General features: G+C 59.7%; 2 protein-coding genes and 2 non-coding genes across 7 annotated transcripts in view; all 4 read left to right on the top strand.

Moving 5' to 3' along the window:
• The window catches only part of EHD2 (EH domain containing 2), a 29,810-nt gene extending 26,690 nt beyond the window's left edge, over nucleotides 1-3,120 (top strand). For all 3 annotated transcript variants that reach the window (XM_043600442.1, XM_043600444.1, XM_043600445.1), the window contains one exon: nucleotides 1,232-3,120. In XM_043600442.1, the coding sequence (XP_043456377.1) occupies nucleotides 1,232-1,783 (552 nt within the window). In that variant the 3' untranslated portion in view covers nucleotides 1,784-3,120. The remainder of the gene's footprint in view (nucleotides 1-1,231) is intronic.
• A 2,032-nt stretch (nucleotides 3,121-5,152) lies between these two features.
• On the top strand, nucleotides 5,153-14,587 carry NOP53 (NOP53 ribosome biogenesis factor). Of its 2 annotated transcripts, XM_043600435.1 has the most exons (13): nucleotides 5,153-5,418; nucleotides 5,857-5,921; nucleotides 8,101-8,209; nucleotides 8,870-9,069; nucleotides 9,445-9,515; nucleotides 10,790-10,885; nucleotides 12,130-12,234; nucleotides 12,371-12,574; nucleotides 12,937-13,112; nucleotides 13,278-13,344; nucleotides 13,950-14,026; nucleotides 14,124-14,180; nucleotides 14,528-14,587. In XM_043600435.1, the coding sequence occupies exons 1-13, from the start codon at nucleotides 5,195-5,197 to the stop codon at nucleotides 14,532-14,534; spliced, it is 1,458 nt and encodes a 485-aa protein (XP_043456370.1). In that variant the 5' UTR covers nucleotides 5,153-5,194; the 3' UTR covers nucleotides 14,535-14,587. The 2 variants fall into 2 exon arrangements, with proteins under 2 accessions (XP_043456370.1, XP_043456371.1); XM_043600436.1 differs by lacking the exon at nucleotides 14,528-14,587 and having other exon boundaries at nucleotides 5,169-5,418; nucleotides 14,124-14,184.
• Nucleotides 7,186-7,308, top strand: LOC122495296. The gene has a single exon (XR_006300374.1). It is a non-coding gene; the product is annotated as a small nucleolar RNA SNORA54 (small nucleolar RNA).
• On the top strand, nucleotides 13,387-13,495 carry LOC122495298. Its single transcript, XR_006300376.1, has one exon. It is a non-coding gene; the product is annotated as a small nucleolar RNA SNORD23 (small nucleolar RNA).
• Nucleotides 14,588-22,647: the final 8,060 nt, after the last annotated feature.

Below are 22,647 nucleotides of genomic sequence, written 5' to 3'. Positions count from 1 at the left end.
CTGGGCAAGTCCCCTTTTCTGAGCCTCGGTTTCTTCCACTGGAAAATGGGCACGGTGACAGCACTTATCTATGGCTGGGGGTGCTGAACCGGCCAGTGCTTGCAGCCCCCTGGGTACAGCGTGTGGCGGGGAGTTTGGGCTAGATCGAGGTCTCGACCGACCTCAGCGCTGCTGACATTGGGGGCCAGAGCGTTCGTGGCCGGGGGTGTCCCGTGCATCCTCCTGGCCCCTGCTTACTGCACGCCAGTAGCAACCCCCCACCCCCGCCCCCAGCTGTAACGATCAAAAACGTCTCTGGATCTTGCCAACTGTCCGCAGAGGAAGGGCAACGTCACCCCTGGCTGAGAACCAGAACCGCTGGGCTAGATGCACAGCAGCTGTTAGTTATGTTAGCATGTCTTGAACACCTTATCCAGATGAATCGATTCCCCAAACGAGGGGAGTGCTAACGTTAGGGTTCCGTTTTTACAAATCTGGAAACCGAGGCCCGGAGGGGTGGAGTCACTCGCCCGAGGACACGCAGCTCCTAAGGGGCAGAACCGGGTTGGAACCTGGGCCTCCTGGCCCTGGGGCCCGGGCCCCTACCCCTCTATGTCCAGATCAGCGGGCCTCTCCACCTTGGCTCCGGAAATGACGGTGGTGCCATTAAATGGATCGGTCTTTGCTCCGACTCTCCTGGTGCAGGTGGGAGGGAGCGGGACCACAAATCCACCCCCACGGCTGCTGTAGCACACCCTGACTTCTTGGGGGAGGAGGGGGTCCCAGGACCTCCCAGCGATCTGGCCACCTCGGACCTAACCTCCGAACTTGGCAGCGAGTTTCTGAGAAGCGGGTTAACAGAGCCAACCGAGCAGCGGGAACTGAATTTTCTTAGCTTGCAGAACGGTGGGGGTGCTGGGTGGCTGCAGCTAGGGGTGCCACGGACGGTGGGCAGACCCAGGGGTGCGCTGAGTCATCGGAGGGGCCTCCCAGCCCCCTACCGTCCAGTGATTCTGGGGGTACACCTGACACGGGGAGGGGGGGAGGGCCTCCGGGACCCCGCTGCCCAAGTGTCTTCTGAGGGGTGATGCCCTAGTGGGACGCATGGCACACGTATCTGAATTCTTATGCAGCATCCATTTGAGCTGCCCAAGTGTCCTGGTGACAGGTGGGGCTGGGGACCCGGGAGGATGATGTCCCCTGACTTCCCAGTATCGCCCCCCCCCCCCATTTCTCCCCTTCCCCCCGACAGGAGCTGCTGATGGCTCACGACTTCACCAAATTCCACTCGTTGAAGCCGAAGCTGCTGGAGGCCCTTGATGAGATGCTGACCCACGACATCGCTAAGCTCATGCCCCTGCTGCGGCAGGAGGAGCTGGAGAACACCGAGGTGGGCGTGCAGGGCGGCGCTTTCGAGGGCACCCACATGGGCCCGTTCGTGGAGCGGGGGCCCGATGAGGCCCTGGAGGACGGCGAGGAGGGCTCGGACGACGAGGCCGAGTGGGTGGTGACCAAGGACAAGTCCAAATACGACGAGATCTTCTACAACCTGGTGCCAGCCGACGGCAAGCTGAGCGGCACCAAGGCCAAGACCTGGATGGTGGGCACCAAGCTCCCCAACTCGGTGCTGGGGCGCATCTGGAAGCTGAGCGACGTCGACCGGGACGGCATGCTGGATGACGAGGAGTTCGCCCTGGCCAGCCACCTCATCGAGGCCAAGCTAGAGGGCCACGGGCTGCCCACCAACCTGCCCCGTCGCCTGGTGCCGCCCTCCAAGCGACGTCACAAGGGCTCTGCAGAGTGAGCCGGCCACTGCCTGCAGGCCCTCCCTCCCACTCGCCCTGCTGTGGCTCCCCAGCTCCAGCTGGCTGCACGCACGCCCCTGCCCCAGCCTGCCACACGCGCTGCCTGCCCACCCTCCCAGCCGTAAGGATGGGGGTCTCTCCACCCGCCACCGCCGGACCGTGGGGACCAGGGGAGGGGCAAGGCTTCCCTGCCCGGCCTTTGCACCGCTACCCTCGCCTACACTTAGGCACATCACACCGACCTTAACACACGCACACAGACACACACACAGAGGCATCGATTCGATGGTGGGCCATTCAAGTATTTATTGAGCACCTACTATGTTTGAAGGCACAGAGCTTCCTCCAGGCCCTGGGGGTTACAGCAGAGAGCAGAACACATGGATCTGCCCTCAGTGGGGGACTGACGTTCTCAGGACAGAGCACCTGCGCTGTGACACAGACACACACGGGGCCCTAACCAGTCTGATCCCCGATTCTGGGCAGGAATCCTCACCTCTCTCCATAGTTCCGTGGCCATTTGTTCGAAATAACCAAGGGAAAGTCCCCCTGGCCCCACTTCTTGACATCCAGACAAGGACAGCCCCCCCCCCCACTCTATCATGTTCTCAGGCCTTGGGACCACGGGGAGCTCGGAGCGGGAGACCCAACCTCCTTCCTCAGATGGACCCCTCTTCAGCCCCCCCCCCCCCCCCCCCCCCCCCCCCCCCCCCCCCGGTTCTAGCCACACCCCTTGCTTTAATAAGGATTCTTAGGCCACCGAAGAGCCCCTTGGATCCTGGCTTCACCCGTACCGTGCCCCCTTCGAGGTCTTTTTGCCCTCGGCCCACCTGCCCTGGTTTGAAAACTCAGCCTGCCCGCCCCCTCCCCCAAGCTCCCCGAGGCTGGTGGCCTGAATTTTAGGGTGACGGGGGGGGGGGGGGGGCTGCCCTCTCTGCCATCAGCCCGTATTTAAGTAGAGCCCCTACCAGATATAAAGGCCCTGGGGCTTTATTTTAGTCCCCGTTTCAAAGGGGGTGCGTGGGGGGAGGGGGAGGGGCTCTTGGTGCTACAACCCTCCCTCCTCTTCCTTAAAAGGGCCGCTCCCTTCCCGCCTTCCCCCCCTACCTCCACCTTTCCGTGTCTTCACCTCAGACTAGTGCTTGGCCCTGGTGGGGGGACCCCACGGGAAAGATGGGGAAGGGTGACCTAGGTGGGGACGATGCCCCCCTCCAGGGTGCTCGCTGGGATCCCCCCCTCCCCATTGCCAGTCCCCCGCCCCATGCCTGGGAGGGGCCCGGGAACCGAACAGCAAACGGCGTCCCCACAGAGCGAATAAAGTCAAGGCTTCTTTCCACGTGGGAGTCAGGCTGTCTTGGGACGGGTTGTGTGTGTGTGGGGGGGGGGGCCGGGGGGGAAGGGGGATCGCTCTCCCCCCCACTCCGAGCCCCGGGGAAGGAGAGCCCTGGGTGGGACTTGAGCGGGGGGGTGGGAGTGTCCCCTCCAAGGTCTCAGGGGCGGGGCGGGGCGGGAGGAGGCCGTGACTCAACTCGGCGGAGCCTGATGACTCAGGCCCCGGGCTGGGGGCCAGACCAACATATTTTCCGAAGAAAAGTGACTGTGGGGCCCTCCCTCCGGGACATCCCTCCCTCCCACCTCCCGCCGCGGGGGCCTGGGAACCAAGCCCCGGGGCGTGGGGCTGTGGGCGCGCGGGCTTGGGCACCTCGGGGCCTCCGCCCCTCCGCCCCCAGCGCCGGCGTGCAGAGCCTGGTACGCCCCTCGCGTCACGTAACGCCAGGGACACACGGGCTCCCGGAGGAGAGGCGGGGACGCTGCCCCCAAAGGCCAGCCTGTGCGCGCCCGCGCGCCCGCGCGCTCACGCCCGGAGGACTTGGCTTTGGCTCCGCCGCAGACCCCGCGGGCTGAACCCCCGACACACGCCCAGACCACACCCACGGCGCCCGGGACACGCTGGCCGCGCGCTCCTCCCGCCCACGCGCGCTCGCCCCGCTTTCGCGGCCCCCCAGCGCCCCCTGGCGGCCACACGGGAGCTGCGCGGGCTGCGCGCGGAGACCCCCGTGCGAGGCCCGCGGGCAGAGGCCCTGCCCACGCCCAGGGCAAGGATCCAGGTGGACGCCGCCGTGCGCCCCCGGCGGGGCGCCCTCCCTCTCTATCCCTTCTTCCTTTTCCATTCCCGAACGGCCCGCCTGAGGCTCTGAATCCCGAGGAACGGTTGCCAGCGCGCAAGGGCCTCCGAGCTTCCTTCCTTATTTGTAAACAGCAAAGATCAGTTGATGCTAAGACGAGGTCCCAGGGGGCGAGGCAGTTAACAGTAGCTAATGTTTAGACGCCAGACGTGCGTTTAATGATCTCCTTTCGCCTCCTGAACAATTTATAAGGCAGATGTACCGTTATCCCTATTTCACAGATGAGGAAAGTGAGGCACAGCTAAGCAGCTTGTCCAAGATTAAGGATTCTGAGCCTGCTCCTCTTTTTATATATATTTTTAAACGTTTATTCATTTTTGAGAGACAGAGACAGAGCGTGAGCACGGGAGGGGCACAGAGAGAGGGAGGCACAGAAGCCAAAGCAGGCTCCAGGCTCCGAGCTGTCCGCACAGAGCCCCGTGCGGGTCTCGAACTCACCAACCTGGAGATCATGGCCGGAGCCCAAGTCCAGTGCTTAACTCGAGCCACCCAGGCCTCCCTCGGAGCCTGCACTTCTAACAGTATGTTTCGAACACTCCTCGCAAACGAGGTTCTGGGCTCCCACCCTCGACCTTCCGAAAGCTCTTGGATTTCCAAGATTTGGGAATTAGAACACTGAGAGGCCAAACATTCTGAGACTAGGGTGTGCCTTCTGCCCAATCTGCCATCCACGATTCTTTCTTTCTAAAGAAAACTGTATTAAAGATAATCAACAAAATAAAATACAGGGGCGCCTGGGTGGCTCAGTCCGTTAAGAGGCCCACTCTTGATTTCAGCTCAGGTCATGGTCTCAGAGTTCTTGAGTTTGAGCCCTACATCGGGCCAGATCTGTGCTGACTGTGGAGCCTGCTTGGATTCTCTCTCTTCCTCTCTCTCTCTTTCTCTGCTCCTCCCTGCCTTTCTCTCTCAAAATAAATAAGATTTACAATTTTTAAATAAGAAAAATTAAAAATACACGCAGACTTAAAAAAAAAAAAAATTCCTGGGCAGCCGGAAAAGCGTTTGCCTAGGGTTAGAGCCGCGAACCTACGACCCACAGACGAGAGGAATTTGCATAGGAGGGAGGAGACATTTACCCCTTATCTCCGCCCCCTTGCCGCTCCAGCCACTTTACCAAGATGGAGGCAACAGGAAGTAGGTCACGGGAGGGGGCGGGAGATCTGCGCGCGCATGCCACAAATCCGCTTTGAGGGGCGCTCGCGGCCGAATACTTCCTTTGCCAAGATGGCGCCGGGAGGTAGTGGCGGCGGCGGCGGACGGTGCTCGAAAAATGAGGCCGATTCCGGCTTTCTGGGGCTGCGGCCCACGTCGGTGGACCCGGCGCTGAGGCGGCGGCGGCGAGGCCCAAGAAATAAAAAGCGAGGCTGGCGGCGGCTCGCTCAGGAGCCGCTGGGGCTGGAGGTCGACCAGTTCCTGGAAGACGTGCGGCTGCAGGAGCGCACTAGCGGGTGCGTGGGGCGGGACTTCCGGGAGCCGGGCGCCGTTCCGCGTGGCGGGGTGCGAGGCCCAGCGTGCTTGGGGCGCGGGGGACTCCTGGGGGCCTGGGGAAGTTGGGGACTCTGGGCGGGAGGTTGGGGACTGATTACTGGGTGTAGGACCACCAGTGTGAAGTTAGGATTCAGGTAGATAACTAATAACTAGTGTAAAAACGACCCATGCACCTACCTTAGGTTAATATTTTAAGTTTTATGGTCTGTTCAGTACCAAGTTATGTAAAGCGAAGGGAAAGGCTTTAGCCTGGAGGGAACGCATGGCGCTTGAATGAGCCAAACAGTGGGGGAAAGCTGGGTCCCAGAGAGGTTAACCCCCCCCCCCCCCCCCCCCCCCCCCCCCGGCAGCTTGCATCCTTCCCAACATCTTTGACCTTCTGCATTCCCGTCTCCCAGTGGCTTGGTATCCGAGGCCCCCGATGAGAAACTCTTCTTCGTGGACACCGGCGCCAAGCAAAAAGGTAAGGAGCTTTCAGCGGCGCCTGCTGGGTCCTTGTCTCCCCCATCTCAGCCTTTTCGAGAGTCTCTGTTAATATCATGGCTCGGATGGCAGACATCTGCTAGAAAGAGGCTTCGCCGTAAACAAGAGGACCTGGACCCTACAGAAAGGAAGCTAAAGATAGCAAGTCAGGTGTTCTTGAGGCATCCCAGCTCTCAATGCACGGAGAGACCGGTAGGGGTCTGCCCCTGAGTAGAGGAGACCGAAAGTAGCAGGGCTCTCGTTAACTTGCAGAAAGGCAAAGTCAAAGCCTTGCTGTAAGGGAGGAGACTGTTTTTTTGTAAGATGCGGTTTAATAAGGATAAGCAGATCTGCTCTGATGAGTAGGTAAGAAGCTCGTGCTAATCTGCGCGCCTTTATCCGCCAAAAGGCAGGGTGGCGCGGAAAGGGCTGGAGAGGTGAAGACGTCTGCTGTAAGGAAGGGCTAGAAAACAAGCGAAGGGGTCTGCTTTTATGAGCACAACAGGATACCTTCGGGGAGCACGTAGGAGTCCAGTCCCCGGCTCTGTTCTGAGGAATATGAGAGGAGCTGTCTCGGCGAAAGAAAAGGAAAGAGGGCATTGCTTTGAGGTGCAGGAACCTTTGAGCAGGCGAGAGATGATGATGTCGAAGCGATCACTGTTCGCAGAAGTGAGCTGACCTGGTGTGTGAACAGTGAGGGGAAGTCAGGACCTGCCCTAGGGTGGTCGCAAAGGCCTACTGTGGCCAGTATGAAGTCTCTCTGGGAACAGAGGAGGAGCAGTTTATAGGTCCTGCTTTAGATTTACCAAAAAAAAAAAAAAAAAAAATTTTTTTTTAACGTGCATGGGGTGGGGTGCAGAGACAGAGGGAGACAGAGAATCCGAAGCAGGCTCCACGCCGTCAGCGCAAAGCCAGACCCGAGACTCAGACCCACAAACCGAGATCATGACCTGAGCCCGAGTCAGACACCCAACGGACTGAGCCACCTAGGTGCCCCTGCTTTCGGTCTGAAAAAGAAAGCTAGGCGCGCCTGGGTGGCTTAGTTGGTTAAGCGTCCAACTTCAGCTCAGGTCAGGATCTCACAGTGAGCGAGTTTGAGCCCCCCCATCAGGCTCTCTGCTGTGAGCCCGGAGCCTGCTTTGATTCTCTGTCCCCCTCTCCTCTGCCCCTCCCCTGTTTGCGTGCTGGCGTGCACTTTCTCTCTCTCTCTCTCAAAAATAAACGTTAAAAAAGTGTTATGTACAAAAACCAAAAAGGAAACGTATAGGCACTGTTCGTGGCCTGTCAGTCTGGCTGTGGCTTACGGGCTCCATTCCAGTGCGACAACAATTCCAACGGCACGTGACTGACTGACTCGTGGCTCTCAGTTTCAGGTCCTGGGGACACAAGGGAGAGAAAAAAAGGCTGGGTGGGTGACGATAATAGCGATCCTGGGCTTTCCCAGGTGATCACCGCGTCTGTGTTGCAATAATTCTTTTTTCAGGGTGCCTGGGTGACTCCGGCGGTTAAGCGTCCAACTTCTTGAGTTTGGCTCAGATCGGGATCTCACGGGTCGTGGATCGAGCCCCTCATCGGGCTCTGCGCTGACAGCGCAGAGCCTGCTTGGGATATTCTCTCTGTCTCTCTCTGTCTCTCTGTCTCCACTGTCCCCCCCCCCCCCACTCATGCACACTGTCAGTAAATAATTTTACTAGCGATTAAAACTAGCGATTACCTTTCCAGACAATCGTGGAGGTAGGCGTTAGTGTTCTCGTTGTGGGAGCAGAGATGAGCGAAGTCTGTGTTGTGAGGGAGCGTAGAAAACGGAAGGGTGTGGGTTCTGCCCTAGTATCTTTTGTCCTGGGGTTCTTGCTTTTCACACTCAGTCGAAAGAGGCAGAAAACTGTCGTGCTGAGGATCAGCTCTTTTGGGTCCTGAGTCTCCTTGTCACTTGGTCGCCTTCTTTCTTGTTAGCGTTTCTGTTTTTGTGGCCATTTTTTGTGCCTTGTCCGGAAGCCTCTAGTGGGCAGGGCTGTGGGTCTGACTCTTTGCTCCCAGCACAGGGCCGCCCGGGAAATGAGGGTGGGGGTGGTCGGAGCCTGGACACCTTGGGCACGTCTGTCCTCAGGTAGAAGCCTGGGGTGAGGGGGTCGGGAAGTAAGGAGGCCTGAGCCTTGGGTTCCTCTCCTTTCCGCTCCCAGAGCTGAACAAGAAGAGAACCAAAAGCCAGAAAAGGTCACTTCTACTCAAGAAACCCCTTCGCGTTGACCTCGTCCTAGAGAACACGTCCAAGGTCCCTGTCCCCAAAGAGTGAGTGTCCCGCCACCCCCGGAGCCGTCTTTCCGTCTTCACGGCAGCTGCCACTTGCTTTCTGGCCCTGAGGAGTTCCGGGGGGTGGGGCAGGTGAGGGTCACTTGGAGGAGAGGAACGGGCGCGGCCTGTGGCTTTGGGGGGGCAGATTGAGGGAAGCGAGGCGCAGGCTGCGGTGTGGTGGCCGAGGCAGGCAAGTGCAGGGCCCAGGCCCGGCCAGGAGCTCGGGGTGGAGGGGGGCCATCCGGAGGCCCATCGGGCTGGCTTGGTGACAGGTCTGAAGGAGGGGAGGTTGGACCGGTGATGGAGTGGACAGCGGGCGGCTCCTGAGGTGGGGATATGGGAGGGGTGGCTGTGGGAGCAAACCTGAGGTCTGTTTTGAGGTGACGGCTGAGCTGCCCGGGAGACCTGCAGGGCGAGGGCTGCAGAGGCCGTTGTGTTGTTGGCTCTCTGGTCAGGGCAGACGCCTGGGCTGGAGACGGACCTGGGGAGATGGGCTCTGAAGCTAGGCAGGAGGGGTAGGAGGATCCACGAGGACGTTCGCCTTGGAGAGGGTGCTTGGGACGGGAGCTGCTGAGCGGGGGGTTGTGGGGGGGCCCGACTGGGAGGAGCCAGGCCTCTGCTTGACCCACTCCAACTTGCTGCTTCTCCTCGCCCCAGTGTCCTTGCTCACCAGGTCCCCAATGCCAGAAAGCTCAAACGGAAGGAGCAGCTATGGGAGAAACTGGCCAAGCAGGGCGAGCTGCCCCGGGAGGTGCGCAAGGCACAGGCCCGGCTTCGGAACCCTCCTGCGATCAAAGCCAAGCCCGGGCCCCAAGACACCGTTGAGCGGCCTTTCTATGACCTCTGGGCCAAAGACAGTGAGTAGTACCCTTGCTGTCACTTGTGGGTGGGGACTGGGCTGCCATGTCCATTCGTGCAGGTTGCGCACCGCACGAGAGCACAGTGTTTAAGAGAAGCGCTCTGCAAGTGTGTGTTTGGTGATCCTCAGCAGAGTGCAGCATCTGGAAGTGGCTTTCCTTTCCTGAGGGCACCCTGTGCCCCTCAGCCTTGGCTCCCTTCTGCTTTCTGGATCTCTCCATATGCTCTTTTGCCTGGCACTCAAAATCCCTTGGAGCCCGAGTCCTTTTCTCATGTGTGCTTCAGTGCTCTCTTTGTGAAGGGGGAGGGATCAGAGGGAGCCCTTCGGGCCACTCTGGAAAGCCCCCAGCAGCCACCCCTCACGGCCTCCACAGACCTCCTGGACCGACCCTTGGCTGGCCAGGACGCCTTTTTCCTGGAGCAGACCAAGAAGAAAGGAGTGAAGGTGAGGCCGCGGCAGCAGGGCGTCCTGGGCGACTGCTCGGGGGAGGGCTGGGGTGCTAGGAGCTGCTCTGCACGGGGACCCTGGCGCCTCAGTCCCTGCCTGTGGCCAAGACCCCACGTGCGGGAACCTGGTGCCTCTGAACCGGAGGAGAGAGCAGGCTGGCGGTCAGCAGGAGGTGCCCCGGGGAGATGAGCAAAGGTCACTGAAAAGAACCCCGTGTTGGCCAGTTAACTGGGGGTGGCAGCTGTACCTAGATGGGGGGCAGGGAACTGGGGGACACCAGGGTGCGTTCATGCAGCAGGCTGGGGAGGAGGCCGGCCTGGTGGGAGGGAGCACCACTCAGGTTTCAGAGCTTTATTTTGAGTGGTTTCGTGCAGGAGAGGTGGGGGCCACGTTCAGGCCTGGAGGTGGGATTGTGGCGTGCGGGGGTGGGGGGTACAGGGATGGAGGCGAGACACCCCTGGGCGGAAGCCCTGGGACCCGCGGGCGGTGGGTGTGGGAAGAGGGCGGGAGCCAGAGGGCTTCTTCCAGGGCTCCCCCTGGGCTTCTGCTGGAGACTGACGGCCTCTGCCTTCAGATTCCGTCTGGGTGGACCTTTCTTTCTTTTTTTAAATGTTTCCTCATTTTTGATAGATAGAGTGCGAGTGGGGGAGGGCAGACAAAGAGAGGGAGACAGAATCCCAAGCAGGCTCTAAGCTGTCAGACCACAGCCTGATGCGGGGCTTGAACCCACGAACCGGGAGATCACGACCTGAGCTGAAACCAAGAGTCAGGTGCTTAACGGACCGCGCCACCCAGGCAACCACCTCCCGCCTTTGTCACGAGCTCCCGCAGGGCCCAGGGCCACACGAGGGGTCTCCGTCAGCCCCGTGTCACCCGCGCCCTGCTCTGAGCGACACAGGTCAGAGGCAGGTCAGACAGCCTCGTGCCCTCTGCCAACATTGTCGCAGGCGTCAGCGACAGGTGCCGTGTACCCTGTGTTTCCGCAACTGCTGCCCCCCTCGGGGGTCACAGGGGCTTTTCTCAGGGAAGGCAGGCACAGCCCCTGCCTGCAGGGCACTTGCTCGTCCTGGGGACGTGGCTCCCGAGGGTAGCATAGCGGGTGGGTAGCCAGTGTCCGTTGCTCTGGATGCCGGATGCCCAGGCCCCTCCCGGTGTGAAGGCTGTGGGCGCTGCTGAGGCCCCTGCCATCTTCCGAGCCTGGAGTCCCGCACTGGCTTATGAGCTCTCGGGTCCTGGGCTCCCGGGCTTCATCCTGCCTTGTCCCCCTCCAGCGGCCGCCGCATCTGCACGCCAAGCCCTCCCAGGTCCCTGCCGTGGAGGTGACGCCAGCCGGGGCCTCCTACAACCCGTCCTTTGAGGACCACCAGGTACGCGGCCCTGAGCGGGTCCCTCCTCCGTCGTTGCCTGGCCGCTTGGTTAGTGCCCTCACCAGGCACTTCCTCTGTGCCCACCGCTGCTGGGGAGTCAGCAGGGACTGAGGCAGCCCCCGGCCTGCCCCCCTGGGGCTCGTGGTCCGGTGGGGGTCGGGGGACAGACCCATTCCCAGACAGTGATGACCCAGAGGGGTTGCCAAATCCAGACTTGGGGGTCAGGGAGGGCTTCCTGGAGGAGGGGGACATCAGAGCTTCGACCAAATGTCTGAGGAGGAGTTTGCCACGGGAAGAGGGGAATGGGTGTTTCAGGAACAGCATGTACAAAGACCCAGAGGTACACGAGACCAGGCCACCTTTGGGGGGCGGTCCACGGGACAGGGGCGCAAAAGGTCTCAGTGAACGGTGAGCAGTCTGACCAGGGAGATTTCTCTAAGGTCTAGGATAGTTTAGCAATGGGAGAACCTGCCTGTGAGAGTCCCCGTTTGTCACACAGATGTCTGTTAACCGCGGGGGTCGTGGACGGGGGACGAGCCCTTTGTCCCCCGGGAGAGCACGGGTTCCCAGAGAGAAATGCAGGTCCGGTAGATGCGGGACACGCGGGCGGGTGCGGTTCAGCCTCGTTCACGAAGAGAGGGTGTCTCGTGGCCCCCCGGGAATGGAGAGAGCGGGGTCCTCACCTGTAGGTGCAGAGGCCCCGTCACAGCGAGCGTTAGTGGGGCGAGGCTGCTCGCGAGCAGAGGGGCCTGTGGCCGCGGTCGTTGAGTCCGGCCTGACGTGGGCGCTGGGGGGGACCTGGGAAGAGCAGTCTCTGTCTTGGCTCTTTGCCTGACGGTGTTGCAGAGACAGCCCTCAGCCTCAGGACTCGCCCGCTTCTGGCGCGGTCTCAGGGTTTTTAGAACGTTGACAGAGTAGGGCGCCCGTCAGCCATCACCCCCCGCCCCTGTCCCGTCTTCCCTAGGCGGCCACCGGTGTCCTTCCCGCAGATCTCTTTACAGGATCGCCTGTTCTGTGTGTCACGTAAACGAAACCTTACTGTGGGCAGGGACCCGGCCGGCCTTCAAAGAGCGGAGGCTGGTTTGGGAGCAGAGTCCCTCCTGGCTGCTCCGGGAGACCCTGGAGGGGAGGAGGGGCTGGGCACTGGGGGCGCCGATGGGAGGTGAGAGGGCCTGGTCTGTCTGTGACTCCCAGGAGTGGCCCGGGGGTGGCCCGGGTCCTCACCTCCGCCCCTTCCTCTCCAGACCCTGCTCCTGGCGGCCCACGAGGTCGAGCTGCAGCGGCAGAAGCAGGCAGAGAGGCTGGAGCGGCAGCTGGCCCTGCCCAGCCCGGAGCAGGCTGCCACCCAGGTGAGCCCACGCCCCGCCTGCTCCTCTCCCCGGCCCCGCCCACCTGCCTGGCCCGCCCACCCTGGCCCTCGGGGTGCCCGGCCCCTGACACCCCACTTCCTGTCTTTTCCACGCCCCCCCCCCCCCCCACCCCCAGGAGTCTACATTCCAGGAGATGTGCCAGGGGCTGCTGGAGGAGTCCGACGGGGAGGGGGAGTCGGGCGAGGGCCAGGACGAGGGGCCCGAGGCTGGAGGGGAGCAGGCCGAGGGAGCTGAGGCCTCAGTCGTGGCCGCGTGCCCGGCCACCGTGGAGAAGAAGACGGAGCAGCAGCGGCGGCGGGAGAAGGCCGCCCGGAAGATGGTGAGCACCGCAGGCCCCGGCCTCTCCTGCCCCCGCGGCCTGCTTGTTTCCGTGCTCATGGCCTGCCTTCTCTGACCCCCCTGGCCTGCTTTTTTGTGCTGTCTGCGGTCCTCACAGCTCTGGTCAGTCGAGACCCGTTTCCTGGTTCCCTCCGGGCACCACTTGGGCTCAGGATGCAGTGGGGATCGAGTCTGTGCTGCCCTGGTGCTGATACTTGGGGGGTGGGATTTGTGGGCCACCCGTGGGTAAGGAAGGGGGCCTCAGAAGACAGCTGCTGTGAAGGGGGCCGCCCGGTGGAGGGAAGGTCCCCCGGGGACGGCACCGTGCCCGGCCCCTGACTGACCTGCCCGGCCCTCCCGCAGCGAGTGCAGCAGGCCGCCGTGCGGGCCGCCCAGCTGCGGCACCAGGAGCTCTTCAGGCTGCGTGGGATCAAGGCCCAGGTGGCGAGGCGACTGGCGGAGCTGGCGCGACGGCGGGAGCAGCGGCGGGCGCGGAGGCTGGCCGAGGCGGACAGGCCCCGCAGGCTGGGGCGGCTCAAGTGAGGCCCGCCGGGCTGGGGGTGAGGGCGGGGGGCCTCCTGGGAGATCATCATCTTCCCCCCACAAAGCCCCACGTTCTACAAGGCCCACTGCCCGAATGGGGCCCTTGGGCTCTGCCCTGGGCAAGGTGCATCCTCTGAACGCCCCCCGCCCGTGTTCTCCAGGTATCAGGACCCCGACATCGACGTGCAGCTCAGCTCGGAGCTCGCTGACTCGCTTAGGACCCTAAAGGTACTTGCCCACGTGGGGTGACGTGCTGCAGGGGGGCCCCCGTGCCCGGTGATGATCCCATCCTTGCTCCCCGTGCCCCCAGGGGCTGTGGGCGACATCATGGCTGCCCCCGGGATGGGCCGGTTGGGCTGATGCCTGGGGGCTGAGGGCACGGGGTCCTCGGGGGTGAGGGGCCGGCTGGTGCAGGGGTTTGAGCCTGTGACCCTCAGAAGGCCTTTCCTCCCAGCCCCTGGTCTCCTGGCCCCCCCTTTCCCCCTCTTCAGTGCCAGAGAGGTCTCCCTAAAGCCCAGAACGGGCCTTCTCCCTCCCTGGCTCAGAGCCTGCCGTGGCTCCCAGTGGCCCTCGGCTTCTCACCGCAGCCATGGGCGCCACACGGTTTGGCCCGCCTCGGGGCTCCGACCGGCTCTGCTTCAGTAGTGTGCCAACCGTGCACCCTGGCCTCTGCCCCTGCCTGGCGTGCCCTCTCCTTCCCTCCCGTTGATCCCTGCACACCCAGCCCGGGCCTGTGCGTCCGTACACGCCGCCCCCCCAGCTCAGGGCCAGGCTGAGCCCCGTGGAGAGGTCAGAGGGCCCCCCATTGAGGCTTCCCTCTCTGTGTCCCGCAGCCCGAAGGCAATATCCTCCGCGACCGGTTCAAGAGCTTCCAGAAGAGAAACATGATCGAGCCTCGGGAGAGAGCCAAGTGAGGCTTCGGGGCTGGTGGGGGGAGCAAGGGTGTCGGGAAACTCCCTGCGCTTGGCGGGCTTGCCGGTTACTCACCTCTCCCTTCCCTTGTGCAGGTTCAAGCGCAAGTACAAAGTGAAGCTCGTGGAGAGGCGGGCGTTCCGCGAGATCCAGTGAGTGGCCCTCCCCTTCCCCTGCCAGGCAGACTGGTCCCTCGGCTGTGACAGAAACACTTCTAACCTGCTTAAATAAGAACGAGACCTTGGCCAGACCCAGGGAGGGCAGCCCACCAGATGCACTTGAACCCAGAGCTGGGGTGGGGAGAGGCCCCAGAGGGAGATGAAAGGGCCCAAACTAGAGTCGGGGGTGTCAAGCGGGTGAGGCGTGGGGCCCTCCCTCCCCTCGTGCACCCTCAGGCCCCAGTTACACCCCAGTTACCAGAGGTTGAGTATGTCTTCATCTCACTGGCACTTTCTTCTGTGCTGATTCAAACCTTCTGACTGTTTTCCTCTGTCCCCAGGTTATAGCCGCCGCGGGATGCCGGAGCCCCCTCCCTGCAATAAAACACCTCTGACCAACACCCTGGGCCTTGTGTGTGACTTGACTCCCTCCTGGAGGCGGCTTCTTCCTCTGTGTGTCCCTCCCTAGCACATAGGGACGCAGGTACCAGAACATTCGTCTTCCCTAAAGCCTGGTGAGAACCCAGATCTTAGGGAAAGCAGGCAGAGGAAATGGGGCTTGCAGGCTTCTTGGGTGGGTATGGGGGGTCGGGCGGGGGGCGCAGCAGGGATCACACCTGGGTGTCTGATGCGAAATAGCCCACGTCTTTCTGTCCCTGTGACGAGAGGCAGGTCTTGCGTATGGCCCTGTCGTGTTGGTAACGTTTGCTGAGCACCTACTGTGCTTTTAAGCAGATGGAATCACTCACTGACCCTCACAACAACCCAGTTGGCTGGGGGGGGGGGGGGGGGGGCAGTCCTCCCCGTTAAAATGGGGCGGAAACAAGCACGTGAGAAGGACTAATTCCCTCTCCCCAAACTTTTAGAAAGAATTTTTTTTTTAAGTGTTTATTTTGAGAGAACACGTGAGCACAGGAGGGGCATAGAAAGCAGGAGACACAGAATCCCAAGCAGATTCCATGCTGTGCGCACAGAGCCCGATGCAGGGATCGAACTCACGAACCGTGAGATCATGACCTGAGCCAAGATCAGGAGTTGGACGCTTAACCGACTGAGCCACTCCAGCGCCCCTGAAAAGAATTTTTTTAAACCGTTTTTTTTGTACAAGTAATAAAGAACCGTTTTCTTGCTGTGAGTCATAGATACAGCGCATAAGGACACCAGAACACCGTGACTATTGCCCTTGACCTTTGCTCTCCATTCAGACCCATGCCTTTCCCTGCCAAGTAGCTGTCACTGCAGGTCAGTGTGAATGACTCCATTAAGTTCCACGTGTGATTCTATAAAATTATATCCGTGTATGCACAAAAAGAGAATATTTTTAACATTTATTCATTTTTGAGAGAGCATGAGTGGGGAAGGGGCAGAGAGAGCAGGACACAGAATCCGAAGCAGGCTCCAGGCTCCGAGCTGTCAGCACAGAGCCCGACGCGGGGCTCGAACCCGTGAACTGTGAGATCACGACCTGAGCCGAAGTCGGACACTTAGCCAACCAAACCACCCAGGAGCCCCTGAAAATAGAATTGTTTTGGCCTTGCTGGGTCACGGATACGATCATACCATACTTAGTTCTGGTAAAATCTAGGGAAAATCTGTGCAAAAGGTCATTTGATAGGTTCGGCCAAATTGTTCTCCTCGTAGCGTGTGCTGATTTGTACCCTGCAGCAACGTAGGGACCCACTTGCTCGCTTGCAGCCTTGCTGTCTGATCTCACGTCTTTCGTTAAATTCTACCTGGTTACCAGAGAGGTCGAATATATATATGTGTGTCTTCCCATCATTGGCACTTTCTTCAATGCTGGTTCAAAGCTTTTTACCAGTTTCCTCTTAGACTGTTCGTCATTTTTCTTGTTTACTTGCAGTAGCTTTTTACTTGTTATGGATCCTAAAGTCTGTCACGCCTGTTGCAAACATTTCTCCCAGGCTCTTGGCTTTTTGCTTCGTGTAAGGTGTCATTTGTCAGAGGCATTCAGTGTTTGTGGTGTTCTGTTAGCCTTTCCCTCTCTTTTCTTGTGGCTTTTGGAAAGGTTTCTCTGGGATGAGAGGTTTATAAAAATAGAGCAAGCAGTTTATAAAAGAAATGGGTGAAGGGAGAGAGTAATGGCAGGGTCCCCCTCCCCACTCCCTCCCATATCCGGTCAAACATCACAGCTTTAAGGATCTGCTCCTGCCCCGCCCCCTCTCCCATCTTAAAAGTAAAAAGGGACGTTGTACAGACAGTAAAATGGCTCTTTGTGCATATGTGTGAGGGGGAGCCGGGGGACGGGTTGGAAGCCACTCTGAAAAGAGCCCTAAGCCGCAGCCTCTGACCCAGTAAGTCCCTTCGGGGAGTAAGCGTCAAGGAACCTTCTGGAAGAGGGGAGGAAACTCTTCATGCCCAGAGATGGCCATCAGCGCATCCGCCAAGTACATGGGTACCTGGGGGTGGGGCTGGCCGGCTCCCCGAGGACGCCCGGTGCAGCCTGGACCTCAGAGCCCTCCGGAAGCCCGCGCCGGTCCGTCTCCTAGGGAAATGGCGTCTGTTCCCATGTGTGCAGAACACGGGTCTGCGGCACAGGCCCGTGTGGGTGGTTTTCTGCACGTAAATTACGTTTCACATCCGAGTTTTACGCCCAAAGGGCAAAAGCGGATCTGCCAGCACCAGGCTGATGTGTGCAGCTTCCTTTGAAATGCGAGGAACAATAGGGCAGGAGAAACGGACAGGGGCCCGGAGGCCTCTTGAAACAAGTACAGCGACGTGTGATCTAGGTGGTGGGGTACACGGGAAACTCTCCACTTTACGGTCGGAAATGCATAATTTGGGGGGGCCGGACGTGCACGTCAGGGTGATGGTAATGGAGCCCAAGCGTCAGGACTATTCGCGCTGGTTCCTTCCACGGCCCCACACCTGCTTTTCAATCTGCGTTACTTTTCCTGAAGCAGGTCCCGCAAATCGTACAAGCTTCAGGCACCGCAAAATCCAGTTCTGCCTCTGACTGTCCTGCACGCAGAAATGGGAGAACTACCTATCCGTTGGGTCCTGGCTGAATAAGCAATCCCCGTCTATACAGCAGATCGGGCACTTGGCTCTTGGAAGGGACGGGCCGGTCTCTGGCTGCAGCCTGCAGGTGTTAAGAGCCCGGATGTGGGAGCCGGCATCCTGATTTCAAAGCCAGCTGTGTTACGTGCTAGCTGTGCAGCCTTGTGAAGGTTACACCACCTCTCTGTGTCTCGCGGTCCCCATCTGCAGTATGGACATCACGGTACCTCACGGTGCCTTTCGACAAGGATCGGGTGAGACTGCCCGTGACCGTCCTTAGCGGAGAACGTTCTGTGAGCGTTTGCTGTTCTAACAATGTTAGGAAAACAACGAAGATGGGTTTTTTTTTTTAAGTGGAACCTTGCAGTCTGTGCCAGGGACCCCTCGCGGATGCTCTTTCCCTTCTGACCCCCGATCGCACTCCTGGGAACGTGCCCTAAGCAAAGGCCGGAAGTCTGGGGGGAGGCCCGATGCCGAGGCGGGTCGGCCCGAGTGCTGTGCAGAATGGACGGAAATGCGGTAATGGACGTGGGCAGGCCCGGCCGCTCCGGGAGGAAGCCTCCGCGGCCGCTACCCGAGGGGTCGGGCGCACGAGTAACGACCGGGACGTGTTCACGTCAGACGCTTTGTGCAAAGACGCAAACGGGATCTGCCGCCGTCCCCGCCCCAGCGCCCGGTCCCGCGGGCGCGGGGATTCCGGGGGGTGCTCTCTCCTTGCTACTCCCTTTTTCCAGCCTCCCCGAATCTTCTCTCGTGGAGAAAGCCTTTTTAAAAATAGGAATTCGTGAGGCCCCAGAGCGGTTTCCTCGATTGGTTAAGCGTCCACTCTGGATCTTGGCTCCGGTTTTGATCCTAGGGTTGGGAGCTCAGGCCCTGCCCTGGGCTCCGCCCTGGATGTGAAGCCTACTTAAAAGCAAAAGCGAAAAAGGAATTCAGATGCGGACAAAGAATCCTCCATATATAGGAAGCTGTGTGCTGTTGGCTCTACTTGATTAAGAAGGGACGCAGAAATCATCCAAATACAGAACAGTAGGAAACGGGTTTTTACAAGCAGTGTGTCTACACTTGGGAGGTTTCACCGCCATCTTTAAAAGGCACCTTTTGGACAAATTTTTAATGAGCTGGGGAAATACTGATGATCCGACTCAGAACTGTCAAATGGGCCAAGGGCACAGTAGCACCTTGACCAGTTTGAAGACGTCTGGAGACACATGCACAGAGAAAGGCGCGTGGAGATTGTGCCCCTGAAGGTGAACCACGGTGGATTCTTCCCTCCTTCCCTACATCGCTTTTCTGTACCTTCTCCGGGTCCTCCCGGGCTCCTCACGGCAGGGGACACCGGGTGGGCCCGACCAACCTCTGCACCCCTGGCAGCAGAGGCTGGAGGCAGCGACTGGTCTCCCGGCCACCCCCGCAGCCACCTTCTGGAGAGAGCAGGCATCCGCCGGTGGACTCCCTCCAGACCCGTGGGCGGCAGAGGAGACCCCCGGGGTCACGGCCAGGACTGGGCGTCCTCGAACCCAGCGGTCCTGGCAGCGGCCTCGGAGGGTTCTGTGCTGTCGTCCTGGGTGTCACTCCGGAGCACGCGGCCCAGATCCGCGGCTCCAGCCCCCCGCGGTGTAAATACCTGATCCCAGCTCTGATCCCTGCCCCCCACAAGCGTGCGTTGCTCTTATACTCAGGAAAATCATTTTTAAAATACTAAAGAGCTTTCTAAGGAAAGTAAACCACTGTGAAAAGTTGACATTTTTACCGTGTTCATTTGCCCGTAACAGAGATGGGGGCCCAAAGAGGGTAAGACGTTTACCCAAGGCCACGCAGACTCACAGACTTGCTGAGAGAGTCCGGGCCCAGCCAGGATTTCCTCCATTCCCCTTGGAGAGCCCAGCCCTCCATGAATGAGGCAGGAGCACAGACAGACAGACAGCTGAAGATTCCTCCACCCCCCTGTGCCTTACCTTTTGTGTATGTTCATGGGGGCTGAGGGGGTGAGGAGGAATGTTGACTGATCAAAAGTCCCGTGAGCCAAAGTCTGGAAGCCCACTTACATGATTCCCCCCGGGGCAGAAGCCTGGCAACATGATGTATTCTCTTTTAATGGTAGTAATGCCATTTTAAAAATTAATGCCTGTTTCATCTGTACAAAGCCATTTCTGTCCCAAGTGCTTGTGTCCAGATACTGTGACCCTCCCCGCTTTGTTTTTGTTTTACAGCTGAGGACTCTGAAGCACAGAGAAGGGGAGTGGCTAGCCCAGACTTGTCCAGATCTGAGATTCCAACCCAAGCCCTGTCCACTGTCCCTTTGAAACGGCCCTTCCGTTTGTCCCCAGCCTCGTTCAGGCTCGGTATTAAGCCAAAATACTGGTCCTCTCCTGCAGCTGGTATTTGAGCAGAGACCGGAATAAAACAAAGGAGGCAGCCATGCAGATATCACAGGGGAAATTTTCCAGGTGGCGAGAGCAGCTAGTGCAAAGGTCCTGGGGTGGAGAATGCCTGGAAGGGCAAGGGAGACCTGGCTGCCTGCAACTAAGTGAGTCAAGGAGAGAGCGTGGGAGGTGAGGCCCATGCTGCAACCTGGGACCGGATCATGCAGGGCCATAGGGACCACGTGAGGAGAGAGTCGCGCGGACTGTGGGCAGGGAACAGATTGTTGTTGGGGGCCAGACATGAAGCAGGGAACCCACCGACAAGGCAAACCGCAGTAGTCCAGGCAGGAGATGATGCTCCTGGACCAGTGCGGACTCAATGGAGGTGGGGGCTCGCCGGGTCTTTGATAGGGCTTTTGAGAGGTAGAATGCACCGATGGTCTCAGAGGCTGCGTGTCGGTACGAAGGCCAGAGGGAGGTCGGGGATAGCGCCAGGGATGTTCTTGGCAGAGCATTTGCGTGGAGGGAGGTGCCCTGTACTGATGGGACAGGAGGGAACACACACTCCAAAAGGTACAGCTCTAACCTCTCCCCGGCCGTTGCGCAGGTGGAGAGGGAGACGGAATGCGTGAAGACGGAATGAGTGAACGCAGGAGGCACGAGGAAAAAGATCAATGGAGATGGGAGAGCCTGGGTTTGGGGCAGAGAAATTTGGGTTGGACTTTGGCCCCGTGAAGCCCGAGCTTCCCATCAGGCTTGTGAATGGCGAGGTGGCTGAAGTGGCTGGACACGGGTTGGAGCACAGGGGGCTGGTCAGCTTGTGGGTACGGGTGACCTTTGAGGCAGTGGGAGTCGGTTCTAGGAGTTGAATGTAGACGAGGAGCGAGAGGGAAGAGGGAGGGGAAGGGGGGGCAGCAAAGGGACTCGGCGGCGGAAGCGGCCAGGAGGGCAAATGAGCCACTCCTGCCCCCGCCCCCACCCCCACAAGGCTGGAAGTACCCCCGGAGGGAGGAGGGCTGGCCGGGCTGCATTGCCGAGAACTGCCCCGGGGATCCAGGGCGGGGACGCCCCTGGTGACCGTGCCCGGAGCGGTCTCGTGGCGCCGCCCGTGGTCCTGCGTGAACACGAACGTCCTTCTCTGTCTGGTTCTGAGGGTCAAAATGCAGGTCTCCCAAGTTCAAGGGGAAGCGAGTGGAGATGCGGGAGAGGCAGTGGCCGCCAGGGGGCGCCTAGAGCCCGCGCCCGGAACAAGCCGTTCCGGGAGGTTTCCGCGCGACCCTAATCCCCCGTCACCCCTACTCGGGACCCCTGCAAGGGCCACACTGCAGCAAGTGGGATAAAAGCTAGACCCGGGTGAGAGGAAGCTGCTGCATTCTGAATGGGCAGGAGCAGATTCGAGAAGTCTCTCTAGGTCCGCCCAGGGGGGTCTTCTGGGGGGTCTGCGGGCCTGCAGGCTGCCGTTTGAGGCTTGAAGAAAGGTCCCGGGCAGTCGACGAGACTTGACTAATCTGTCCACACTGGTTATAAACCCCCGACTTGGGCCTGGACCAGGACCTTGCCCTGGTGGGGTGGGGGAGTGGGGGGGTGAGCCGGGGTCGCAGACCTGGAGGGGGCGGCCGGGGGGCGGGGCTTCAAGGGTGAGGGCCAGCGGGAGGATAGGACAGACATGGATCCCTGCCCGTGAGGGACGTGTGTAGGTCGCGGTGAGGGCGAGGCCAGAAGGTTGGGAGACAGGTGCCCTACCGGCCCTTGTCACCTTCTGTGGGCCAGAGGTACCAAGCCTCCCACCTGACCACCCCACCCCGTTCCCCTGTCCTGTGCCCTCCCCCATTGTCAGGCTGAGACCTCACCTCAAACCCCTAGGGGTGGCCGGGCATCAGTTCACCCCCTCATCCATCAGTGGATCTTTGTCTGTCTGGCTATCTATCTATCTATCTATCTATCATCTATTAATCCATCCACCCATCCACGTATCCACCCACTGATGGCTTATCCATGCATCCACAGAGACAGAGAGCATGCTGTGGGACTCCCATTTCCACGAAGTTCTAGAACAGGCCAAACCAGTGTGGTGGTGTAGGTCATTGGTGATCCTCGTAGGGAAACTGACAGGGAACGTGCATGAGAGACCTTCTTGGAAAAGGAAACGATCTGTATCTTGATCTGGGAGGTGGTTCAACGGCCTTACGTGCGTGAAAAAAATCGCCAAGCTGTACGGTTAAGATTTGCGCACTCCAGGCGCCCCAGCTGGCTCAGCCGGGAGAGCGTGCTACGCTTGATCTCTGGGGGTCGTGAGTTCAAGCCCCATGCCGGGCGTAGAGCTTACTTTAAAAAATTTTTTTGTGGGGGCACCTGGGCGGCTCGATCAGTTAAGTGTCCAACTCTTGGTTTCGGCTCAGGTCATGATCTCATGGTTCATGGGCCTGAGCCCCGCGTTGGGTTCTGCACCGCGAATGCGGAGCCTGTGTGGGATTCTCTGTCTCCCTCTCTCTCTGCCCCTCCCCTGCTCTCACCCTTTCTCTCAAAAATAAACATTAAAAATTTTTTAATTAAAAAAAAAAAGATTTGCCCACTTTACTGTGGGAAAAAAAGCAAATTTGTAAAAAAGGTGCACTTCACTATTTTTCTTTGGGGAAAAAAAAAAAAGGATGGTCAGGGAACACCTCCCTGAGGAGGTGACATCTGAGTCAATACCTATATCACCAGCACCCCGGATGTTCCTAGGCTTCTGCAGGTACAGACACAGGTACTCCTTGGCGTGGCCCCCAGCTGAACACTTGTCCTCGCTCCTTCGGGCTCCATATCTGCCAGGATAAGTCACACTGGGTTCCCTCCTCCTGCCCAATGTACCAGTGTCATTGGCACCGCATGCCCCGTGTAAACACAAGAGGACCGAAGAGAACTCCGTGGGACTTTGGGCAAATCGCTCCCCAGTGGAAGAAGAGCCTACAAGCCTTCCTTTAAAACCTTTAAAATCTGAAATACGCCCTTCCCCTTTAAGGATGCAACTATGCTTCGCATCAGCCAAAATCCGCCAGGAAAGAACACGACCCTCCCCCCCCGGAACTTGCCTGAAC

This window comes from Prionailurus bengalensis, chromosome E2 (genome assembly GCF_016509475.1).
Source record: "Prionailurus bengalensis isolate Pbe53 chromosome E2, Fcat_Pben_1.1_paternal_pri, whole genome shotgun sequence".
Taxonomy (NCBI): domain Eukaryota; kingdom Metazoa; phylum Chordata; class Mammalia; order Carnivora; family Felidae; genus Prionailurus; species Prionailurus bengalensis.
The sequence above is the reverse complement of the archived record's forward strand: the minus strand, read 5'-3'. Positions and strand labels throughout refer to the sequence as shown.

Coding starts and splice junctions, on each gene's coding strand:
- NOP53 (XM_043600435.1), top strand. CDS start 5,195: ATGGCGCCGGGAGGTAGTGGCGGCGGCGGCGGACGGTGCTCGAAAAAT. Junction 12,235..12,370: donor CGGAGCAGGCTGCCACCCAG/GTGAGCCCACGC, acceptor CCCCACCCCCAG/GAGTCTACATTCCAGGAGAT. Junction 14,027..14,123: donor GAGCCTCGGGAGAGAGCCAA/GTGAGGCTTCGG, acceptor TCCCTTGTGCAG/GTTCAAGCGCAAGTACAAAG.